This window comes from Lipotes vexillifer, unplaced genomic scaffold (genome assembly GCF_000442215.2).
Source record: "Lipotes vexillifer unplaced genomic scaffold, Lipotes_vexillifer_v1.1 scaffold61, whole genome shotgun sequence".
NCBI classification, from domain to species: Eukaryota; Metazoa; Chordata; class Mammalia; order Artiodactyla; family Lipotidae; genus Lipotes; species Lipotes vexillifer.
In genome coordinates this window covers 473,044-483,867 of record NW_006787051.1, presented here as the reverse complement: position 1 = coordinate 483,867, position 10,824 = coordinate 473,044, and the positions used below count along the sequence as shown (strand labels likewise).

The window sequence follows — 10,824 nt, the reverse complement described above, 5'->3', positions numbered from 1 at the left end:
CCCGTGTGTTAGCCATCCTGAGATCTGCCTAGCCCCTTGGATACAGGACTAACCCCAGGCCCATCTCCCCAACAGTGTACCCACACTCCCCTCTCCCCATCGCCAGGCACACACCCTCTTCTACCTTCACTGTGAACAGACCACCTCTCTCAGTTGTGTGCAGTGTGCTTTCCCCTCAGTGTGTCACATTATCAGTGGGCACACACCTGCATTCCTTATTCTCAGAAATCTTTCATCAAACCACTCCAACTTTATTTTGGCTGAGGGCTCAGGGCAATGGTGGGCTGCACACATGGACTCTCCGTTGGGCACAGGTGGCGGGGCTGAGCTTCGTGGGCAGGTTCAGGTGCATCAGGATCTTCCTGCTGTGCAGCCTAGTGGTGCCGAGGGGCCCTTCCAAGTACACAGGACAGGAATACATGGCCAGGCCGGCTGGGGGTGGCACGTCATTGGCCTCCGGGGCCTGGGCGCTGACTCTGACCAGAGGCAGAGGGCTGGGCTGACTGGAAGAACTGTCCTGCAAGGCCCCTGCGAGCGGGTCCCACTCGGCGTTCCGGAGCTGTAGCCCAGTCAGCAGCAGCCCCACCTTTGGAACCCTGGGGCTTGGGCCGTTCACCACCTGGGGGCGCCAGAAACTGGTCAGGCAAGGCTAAGAAGCTGGGGGGTCGTGGTGGAGCGGGATTAGAGAAGCAGATGGGGCTAGAGGGAGTAAAACCAAGAAGAGGCAAGGTGGGGTAACTAAGAGGTGTAATCAGGGACGTCAAGGGGCGGAACTGCAAACGAAGGGGCAGCACGAGGATACCTGGAGGTGCAGAGGGCTGTTTAGCTCCTGACGTTTATGGGGGAGCTGACTGGAGCTAGAGCCTTGGCAACCAGGGAAATTCGTCAGGTCAACCCCAGCAAAGGCAGCTTCCCAACGCAGTGACAGCAGCAGGCGGCGCGGGTGGCAAAAGGCTGACAGGTGAAAGATGCGCTCTGGTACTTGGGTTCCCACACCCAGGTAGCGAACCAACAGCTGCCCACGGCGCGATAGCTGTCGCAGCCAGTGCCAGGGCGGCTGAGGCCCGGCAGGCGCGTGGGGTCGCCAAGGCGAGGGTAGGCGGCCAGTCCAGAGAGCGTGAGCCACCGCGGCACAGCGCCGGGAGGCACACGGGGGCGCGCCCTTCAGCTGCTGCAACAGGCAATCAAGGTCCCGTTGCAGCGCGCCCACCAGCTGGCTCAGTTCCAGCACCTCCGTCTTGAGGAAGCCCTCCAGAGGCCGCGGCGCACTCAGACCCAGCTCCCCCCACCCCGCGCCAGACTCAGCTTGGCGAGTGGTCTCGGTCAGCAGAGCCTGCAATGACTCCAGCCTCTGCTTGGCTTGCACCAGGCGTTGCCGCAGCCGCCTTTCGGCGCGCCGGGAGCCTCCTCGGGCCGCCGGAACCCAAGTGGGCGAACACCGCTGCAGCGCGCTCAGGACAGCGCGACTCTGGCGTCGCAGCAGCCAGGTCTGGGGGCCAGCACTCAACCCGCACATCCGGGGTTCAGGTGGTGTGGGCAGTAGGTGCATCTGGGCCTTGCACTCTTCCATAGCATCCGGCTCCCCTAGTTCTTGGGGGTGGAGGTGAGTGAGGGGTGAGAGAGAAGACTGTCTCTTCCCACCCCAGACCCAAGGGAGTAGGCCTTTCTCTGACACTTTAAACCATCATCATCCCATAACTGTGAATATTGCCCCCTTCTACACCTTTATTGGTACCTCTGTTACATTCCCTTGAGCAAGGTGGTATTACTGCGCTGTTCCCCACCTCAACGCAGATACCTGACTGGAGCTTACCCGGGCTGGGCATCAGAGTGGCCAGCAGATACTGGGGTGTGTGTGGTTGAGCCCGGTTCCCGCTGCTGGAGCTCAGGCAGGCTTGCGTGAGGCTAGCCAGGACCTCCCTGTCCTTCTCGTCTCCCACAGGACCCCCATAGAAAACTGAAGCTGAGGATGAGGTCAGAGCCCCTCAGTTACAGCCCCTCCAGTTTCCACCACCTCCCAAACCAAAGTTGTAGATTATGTCCCCATCTCAGTGCTCCCCTCCCTACCCCTTTCTGGGCTCTCCTGGGGGCTGATGACTGCATGGGGGACAGGAGGAGTCTCACCAGCCAGCTCCTGCATGGCAGCATTGGGATTGCTCAGGCTGGCCCACAGGTCGTCTTGGATCTGCAGGACCCGGGTCAGCGTCACTTGACTCCTGGGGGTGGAGAGCAGGAAGTAGGGTTTCAAAACCATCTATATGCTGAGGACTTTCACATCTTTCTCTCCAGCCCAAACCTCCCTCCTGAGCTCCAGACCCACGAGGGCTCACTACTCATCACCACTTGGCACCACAAATACGACTTCCTTTCAACAGAAATCATCATTTCCTCCCACACGACCCACCCAGTTGTCCAAGGCAGAAATCTGAGAGCCTCCTTGACTCTTCCCTCTTCCTAAACCCATATTTACTCTCTCCCCACTGTGACTACCCTAGTCCCTACCACCCATACCATGACCTTGTTCCTCAAGACTGCCAGAGCCTCCCAAAACTATCATGCTTGCCTCCAGCCCTGCCCCATCTGGTCCATTCTCCACGCTGCAGCCAGCGTGATCTTTCCAACAGACAGATGGGATCATGTGTCTTCTACTTAAAACCCTTCAGTGCTTCCCACTGTCCTCAGGATCCAGTCAGTTCCCTTGTGATGGTCTTAAAGGCCCTTTACCACAAGCCTCACCTCTCCCCACTCAAGCCCCAGCATGTCCACCTCAGCCACACTGAAGTCCTCTCTCCTGCTAAGCTTAGTTCCTTCTGCTCAGAAAGGCCTCATCTCCACCTGATCTGCCTCTGCTGTCAGGACTCAGTTCGAAGTGAGACCCCTAAGTCCTTGGAGAAGCTTTCCTTGACTTCCCCCTGCCCTCACATTTTGGAGCTCCCTAGAGATGAGTCCCAGCATGTGAAAAATATTCAGTGTTTGCTGAGTGACTGACAGAGTAGGATGGGTGGGGTCCCTCACCAGCACCCCCTGTGAGCTTGCAGCTTCATTCCATAGAGCTGCCGGTGTAACAGGAGGCCATGTAGGAGGAGCAGAGGCAGCACCCTGGTTGGGGATTGCACACAGAGTCCTTGCTGGACTAGCTCCACACTGTTGACCAAGACATGGGACAGCTCCAGGGACTGGTCCCAGAAAATAGGCATGGAGTGCTGAGTCAGCACGGCTGGGGAGGAAGGAAAGTGCTGAGTCAGCACAATACAGTTATCTCCCCGCTCCAATCTGAGAGCCTGTGGGGGGAAGCTCCTCACCTGGCAAGGAAGCAATAGCCTCTGCAGACACAATAAGCCAAAGACGGAAATCTCTGTGGACAGTGGCCACATTCTCTCTTGCTTGTTGAGCAGAAAGCAGTTCTAACTCCAGGTCAGAGACCACTAGGGGTCAGACATGGGGCTGAGATCAATCGCTGGGTAAAGGGTCAGACATAAGCCTAGAGATCAGACTTGAGGCTAGGGGGTTAGGAGTCAGATATAAAGGTGATTAGGGGATCAGCCATGAGATCTGAGTTCAAGCTCAGGCCCAAGTGTAGGATAGGGTCCTAGAAGCCATCTCTAGGCAGCAAACCCACCCTTGGCTCTGGCCAACAGCCCCAGCAAGGGCTGTAGCAGCTCTTTTGGCCAGTGAGGCATCAGATGACAGTTCTCCAGCACCAGCCAGTGCCCGCTGTGCATAGCCTTGCGGAGAATACTGACCACAGCCGAGACCGGGTCCCAGGCTTCAGAGCCCAGAGCTATCACCTTCAGATGCTTCTGCCCCTGAGGACCAACAGCAAAATGGCAGAGTAACTCAAAGGAATCCTAGGGTGACCCAAGGGACCCAGAGTAATGCCACAGATGACCTGAAAAGTCCCTGAGTAATCCAGAAAGATCCATGAGAATGCTGGGACCCAGCACACCCCATCCCAGCACTAAGAGCCCGGTGGCTCTGTGGCCAAGAGGCTAGGCTCAAACCTGCTCATGTTTGGCAGCCAGTTTCTGGATGACGGTCAGGGGGTGCACAGTGGCGGTGGGGTGACCAGGTGGTGGCAACAAAATCAGCGTGGGCTGAGTAGCCTGACTGTGTTCAAAAGGTATGGTGGGAGCACGTAGGTTTTCGTCCAGGGGCCGGCCCAGGAGGCTGGTGGTGAAGGTTGCCAGGGCACTGGCCAGGCACTCAGGTCGCAGCACACGCCACAAGATCAGCTTCTGGAGGAGGCTGAATGGGTCAGTCCCAGGCCCCGGTGCAGGACCCAGCACTGTGGATGACAGTGACAAGTAAGCCTGCCAAGCACTGGAGTGGCCTGCCAGGGATGCACACAGCCCAGCATATGGGGGCAGTACCTCTAACATCTCACATTCGTGCCAGGCTCTCGGCCCTAGCCAGGCCGGTCGAGCCACACCTGGGACTGGTTTTCTGTAGCCTGTGCTGGGAGAGGCTGCCAGTCCAGGCCAGAGGGCCAGCCTCTCGAGCTCTGGTGCCTTCCTTGCCACTTGCAGCAGAGCCAGAGCACCCAAGGCACCCACCAAGGGTACTTGGGTCAGGCCCAGTGTAGCAACAGTGCTGCCCAGTAGCTGGCGGGTCAGCTGTCTTTTTAACTGCAGCAGATGGCAGGGTAGTTCTTGCTGCTGATGAATCTCACCTTTCATGCTGTTCAGAGCCCGCTTGGTGGCTGCCAGACATTTCTCTGGACTCATACGGAAAAGCGGTAGCAGGTTCTGCAGTGAGCTAAGAGCCTTTATAATGGCCGTTCCATGCCAGACCACATGCCGATAGGGTGACCGCAATGCCACCTCCTGCATCCTCAGCTCTTCTAACTCCTCGAAGTGGGCACGCAGCCGACACAGCTCTGCCTGGGCCCTCACCATGTCTCGCAGGAACTTGGCTGGTTTCTGACGCCTTGGGTTCTGGAGCAGCAGCATCGTCAGCAGCCGCTCCTGCAAACAGTCCCTTGTTGCGCGGATCCGGCCCTTTCCCACATAGCTCCCGATCAGCAGCACTCATCTCCACCCCCGTACCTGGGCCACTGCAAAGCTCATCCCAACCCACAGACTGGACCCCCCAAGTACCTCAGCAGCCTCCACAGCTTCCCAGGCGTCCAAGAATCTGATCCTCAGGTCCTTCCAGTGGCTCTCAAGTTCAGGACGCTCTGTGCACAAGATTTCACGCAGCATCTGTTCTTCTAGGATTTCCATGTTCATGCCCAGGTCCAGCACATTCAGCCCTTTCAGCAATTCACAGCCTAGCACTTGGAATCACATGGGAGATGCTTAACCTCTTCCCCGTGGCAGAGCCAGGAGTGAGAGGCACAGGGAGTGTGGCTCCCTGCTACGGTCCTGAGCCCGCTCTGGGCCAGACTGAGTGAAGCTCAGGCCCTGGTGTTCCCACAAAGCTGTGCCGGCAACTTACCCACTGGGCCTCACCTTTTGCCAAAGAACTGAGGGGAAGGGTAGTGCTCAGATAGAGACAGAAGCCAGCCTGCAACTGGGGTGGGCACAGCTGTTCCCGCTGCAGTAGCCATTGCAGTTCTGGGCACTCTAGGCCCAGCTCCATGTTGGTCAGTAGCACCGGCAGGCCTGCAAGGGGGAGGCAAGGACTCCCTACCCACCATGCCAGCACCTGGGCACCCCCATGCACAAAATCGGGCTCCGATTTTGCTCCCCTCTGGATGACGGGAAGGCTCCCTTCGGGCTCTTCCACAGAGTTAGTGCCCAGGGTAGAGGTGGGAGCTGAGGTCAGACTGGGGTGTTGGAGTCCTGTGGGGCCACAGAGTAGGGGGAGGACACAGGAGACACGTGGGTGGAGGGGATGAGTTCTCACCACCGGCAGCTGCCTCCCTGAGCTGAGGCCCCAGCTCTGGGTCAGCGCCTGAGAGGAGGCGGGGTTCGGGAGGGGGCGGGGACTGAGTCGCAGTCCCCGCCCCCTCCTCCTGTTCTTTCTCCTCTTGCTCCTGTGGCGCTTCCTCTTCCTTGTTCTCCGTGATTCCCCTTTCTCCTGCCTTCTGTTCCTTTGTCTTGTAACACTCATCGCTCTCGTCATCTTCGTCTTCCGTGTCCTCCTCTTTAGACTCTTTTCCTTGATTTCTCTTGAAGCCCTTCCCTGTGGCAGAAAGATGAAGAGGGGCCCTTCTCAGGGAGGGACTCAGGCTCCTGGGGAGCCCTGTTCACCCAAGGGCCCCAGCTCATGAAGGAAGTTCTGCGAGAAGACACCTTAGGAAAGTCACTTAAGCTCTCTGTGACACAATTTCGTCATCTGCAAAATGGGGTTGATAGTAGTGAGTACCTCACAGGGTTACTGTGAAGATGACATGGAACAATGCATAGAAAGCACTCTGCTGGTACCTACCAAGCACTCAGTAAAGGGTAGCTCTCATTATTGCTGCTCTAAAATTCCAGGGAGGGGTTCTAGTCACCCCTGAAATCAGCTCCATTTCTGCTTTTCTGTAGGTTGGTTAGAAGAGTCAGTGCATTTCCCTTTTTGCCTAAGCAAATTCTGTCCCTAACAGCTACAAGCGTCATCACTAGCACAGAGGTCATTGACTGGAAGTAACAACTGGTAGGAGAAAGGCCATAGACTGCAGCATTAGCCACGCCATGGACAGTGCTGTGCACCACGTGGCTAGCTGACCAGCAGCCGTCTGCAGCCCCCTTCTCCTTTGCCTCCTCTACTGCAGGATCTGGAAAAGATAAATACTTATTTTTTTTAATTGTCAAGAAATTTAAGAATTTTAAGGATTTTTTAAAATATTAAGTGTTCAAGAAGTGGGCAAGTGGAGGTTGCCAGGTCCACAACTTGGTGTGTTCGTTTCCTATTCCTTAACAAGTTACCACAAACTTAGCTAAAAACAACACCCCATTTATTATCTCTCACTTCAGTAGCTTAGAAGCCTGATCAGGCACTCTGCTCAGAGTTAACACTGGGCTAAAATCAAGGCTAAAATCGGGCTTCCCTGGTGGCACAGTGGTTAAGAATCCCCCTGCCAGTGCAAGGGACATGGGTTCGTGCCCCGGTCCGGGGAGATCCCTCATGCTGCGGAGTGGCTGGGCCCGTGAGCCACGGCCGCTGGGCCTGCGCATCCGGAGCCTGTGCTCCGCAACGGGAGAGGCTGCGACAGTGAGAGGCCCGCGTACGGTTAAAAAAAGAAAAAAAAAAAAGGGTCACGTGAGGAAAACCAGGATTGCTATGCAGTCAGTACAAGCCTGCGAACGGGCTCTAGAGCGCAGGCTCAGTAGTTGTGGTGCATGGGCTTAGTTGCTCCACAGCATGTGGGATCTTCCTGGACCAGGGCTTGAACCCATGTCCCCTGCAGGCAGGCAGATTCTTAACCACTGCGCCACCAGGGAAGTCCCGGTTTTTTGTTTGTTTGTTTGTTTTTTGATATTGAGCTATATGAGCTGTTTGTATGTTTTGGATATTAATCCCTTGTTGAAAAGATATATGCACCCCAGTATGCATAGCAGCACTATTTACAATAGACAAGACATGGAAGCAACCTAAATGTCCATCAACAGATAAAGATGTGGTGTGTGTGTGTGTGTGTGTGTGTGTGTGTGTGTGTATTTATATACATGCACAAATAATGCCATTTGCAGCAACATGGATGGACTTAGAGATTATCATACTAAGTGAAGCAAGTCAAAGACAAATATCATATGACATCATTTATATGTGGAATCAATAAAAAAGCATACAAACAAACTTCTTTAAAACAGAAATAGACATACAGACATAGAAAACAAAGTTATGGTTACCAAAGGGGAAGGAGTGGGGAGGATAAGTTAGGAGTTTGGGATTAACAGATACACACCACTGTATATAAAATAGATAAACAACAAGGACCTACAGTATAGCACAGGGAACTATATTCAATATCTTATAATAACCTATAATGGAAAAGAATCTGAAAAAGAATAAATAAATATATACACATATATATGTGTGTGTATATATATATATATATCTGAATCACTTTGCTGTACACCCGAAACTATCACAACATTGTAAATAAGCTATACTTCAATAAAACAACAAAAACAAACAAAAAACTCCAAAATAGTAAGCCTGGAAGAGCACGCAAGTCCCAGATGAGTACTGCAGCCCCAGTGATTTTAGCCTTTTTTAAAAAAATTTAATTTATTTATTTATTTTGGGCTGAGTTGCATCTTTGTTGCTGCACACCAGCTTTCTCTTGCTGCGGCGAGCGGGAGGCTACTCTTTGTTGTAGTGCGCGGGCTTCTCGTTGCAGTGGCTTCTCGTTGCAGAGCGTGGGCTCTAGGTGCGCGGGCTTCAGTAGTTGTGGCTCGCGGGCTCTAGAGCGCAGGCTCAGTAATTGTGGCTCACGGGCTTAGTTGCTCCACGGCATGTGGGATCCCCCCAGACCAGGGCTTGAACCTGCATTGGCAGGCGGACTCTCAACCACTGCGCCACCAGGGAAGCCCATGACTAATGTTTTTGAGAACTTATTATGTATTAGGCACTGTGTGAACTCTTTTTTCATAAATTATCTTACTTAATACTCACAACAATTTATGAGATGGGTATAATTAAGACCCTCATTTTATTGGCAAATAAACTTGGGCTTAGAGAGATTAAATACCTTGCCTGGGTCACACAGCTAGCAAAGGACAGATATTTGACCCAGATAGTCTGCTTATAGAGCCCCTGTTACAGACAAATTTATTATACACCTTCTATTCTAGATGTCTATTGTTCTTACCAGTACAACCCTCAACCCCTTCTTCTGGGAAATAAACACTCTCCCTTCCCCTGGGAAATGCTCCCTCTGATGTTCTTCCCAGATGGGTCCCTGATCCAAGCAGGACCAATAGAAATATTTCCCCAGAATTCCTGAACATGGGATAAATTGGGGTAGTAAAGCTCTGAGTTGTAGTTCAAGTTTCTAATAGTGCTGAGGAGATCAGGATGCGGAAGATCACGGTCAGCCACATAGATTCAGAATCATTGCAATATGGACCCAAAAATGTAAATGTGACCTAATTTATTAATATCATGTTGACTGGGGACTTCCCTGGTGGTCCAGTGGGTAAGACTCCGTGCTCCCAATGCAGGGGGCCCGGGTTCGATCCCTGGTCAGGGGACTAGACCCCGCACGCATGCCGCAGCTAAGAGTCTGCGTGCTGCAACTAAAAGATCCTGCGTGCCGCAACTAAAGATCCCGCGTGCCGCAACCGAGACCCGGCAGAGCCAAAATAAATAAATAAATATTTTTAAAAAAATATCATGCTGGCTGATGAAATCTGGGATACCCTGGCCATAAAAATTTCGTGTCTTCATTATGAAAGGGAAGAGCACATGTGGCTGAGAGTGTTGGGCAGCTCAGACACCCAAGATGCACTGTGTTTACTCTCCCTGGCTTTACCTCTGCCTTTGGTGGGACCTGTGGCCAAGCATCCAGCCTCTTCTAGAGGCAGTGGATTCAGCCAGATGAGGGCCTGGTTGCTGGGGTCAAGCAGCAGGGGCCAACGGCAACTAAAGTAGTGAGTGTAACTTCGCAGAAGCAGGCCTGCCAGGCGGGCTGACTTTGCCTGGGGCTTCAGGTCTCGGTCCCACTGTAACTGTTCCGATTCAGAGCTCAGCAAGGCCAGAAGGTTGAAGGGAGAGCGTGTGGAGAGCAGGGCTTTCTTTGGTGGTGTGATGACAGATTTCTGCATCTGCTTCAGTGCCTGTGCCACGTCATCTGGGCCCAGTGGCTCCTCACAGCCCCTGCAGAGAGCCAGCCACTTGTCGAGTAGCTCCTGGCGCCGCATTGGTGGGAAGGGACCCAGGTAGCTGATGGCAGCTGAACACAAGACAGCATCTCCGAACACAGTCGTGCGGTGCCCCTTCAACTTCTGGTGTGGAAGGGAAGACCAGAGGGTGTGTAGGCCAGCGGGGAGGGTAGAGGCAGAGGGTCTGGCAGAGATGGAGTAAGGCAGGGTGTGGAGGAAAGCGTGGCAAGGAGGGCAGAGTGGGACAGAGGAAGGCAGTGAGGGCACGGGGAGGGGCAGAGGAGTGGGACTGTGGTGCAGAAATGACCTTTAGGGGGCAGCCTAGGAGGGGCTGGCTACCTGGAGCTCTGTAGTCCAGGAGTGCATGGGCGTGAGCAGTGCAGCCTTGATGGGCCACTTGTGATGATGGCCACACCGAGCCTGACCGAGTTTCTCTGCCACATGCTTGTGGGAAGCCTGGGCATCTTCCAGCTTCTTGGACAGGGCCAAACTGTACGCTAGGATCTCCTGGGCCTGGAACTGGTACTGGCCCAGGCGGGCCTGCTCCCGAGCCAGTGTCGCCTCCGCCTGCCGCAACAGCAGGCCCACGGGCAGTCCTCGGCGCCGTGCCAGCCCGTAGCCCAGAACGGCCCAGAGCCAGGCTGCCAGCCGTGCTGCAGGTGTGCTCACTGCTCGCAAGGCTGCCTCGCTCGTGCCTGGAGCCTTCAGAGCTAGGTTTAACTTTATCATCTCTGAGTCTGTCATCTTCTCCTTGGGGAAGAACACCAGCTCCTGGGACAGTGCGTGTCAAGAAGGGTGGGGGAAGACATAGGCGCTCTGAACCTCGCCCACAGCCTTGCCAAGTCTCCCCTCCATGCCTCCATTCTCCTCCTCCGCTGCGCCCCACATGCCCTACCTGATAAAAATCCTCAGTGCGTAATAGCTGCTTGGCACTGGCCCAGCCTGTTTCGCGGTGGAAGAGGTCACACAGAGCATCGGTCACCCGGACCACAGATTCTGGTGGCGCTCGATAGCTCCGTATCTCCTCAAAGTCAGCCACCTGCAGCTGGCTTAGGGGTCCCAGGAATGC

At 54.5% G+C, this 10,824-nt stretch overlaps 1 protein-coding gene across 1 annotated transcript in view; it reads right to left on the bottom strand.

Moving 5' to 3' along the window:
- Positions 1-268: 268 nt before the first annotated feature.
- Positions 269-10,824, bottom strand: part of DNHD1 (dynein heavy chain domain 1) — a 67,592-nt gene continuing 57,036 nt past the window's right edge. Inside the window, 14 exon segments of the mRNA XM_007459865.1 lie at positions 269-619; positions 803-1,590; positions 1,814-1,963; positions 2,125-2,216; positions 3,016-3,217; positions 3,303-3,425; positions 3,620-3,806; positions 4,002-4,964; positions 5,097-5,275; positions 5,451-5,603; positions 5,848-6,126; positions 9,407-9,878; positions 10,095-10,526; positions 10,651-10,824. The exon segment at positions 10,651-10,824 is cut by the window's right edge and continues 1 nt beyond it. Of these exon segments, the coding sequence (XP_007459927.1) occupies positions 269-619; positions 803-1,590; positions 1,814-1,963; positions 2,125-2,216; positions 3,016-3,217; positions 3,303-3,425; positions 3,620-3,806; positions 4,002-4,964; positions 5,097-5,275; positions 5,451-5,603; positions 5,848-6,126; positions 9,407-9,878; positions 10,095-10,526; positions 10,651-10,824 (4,545 nt within the window).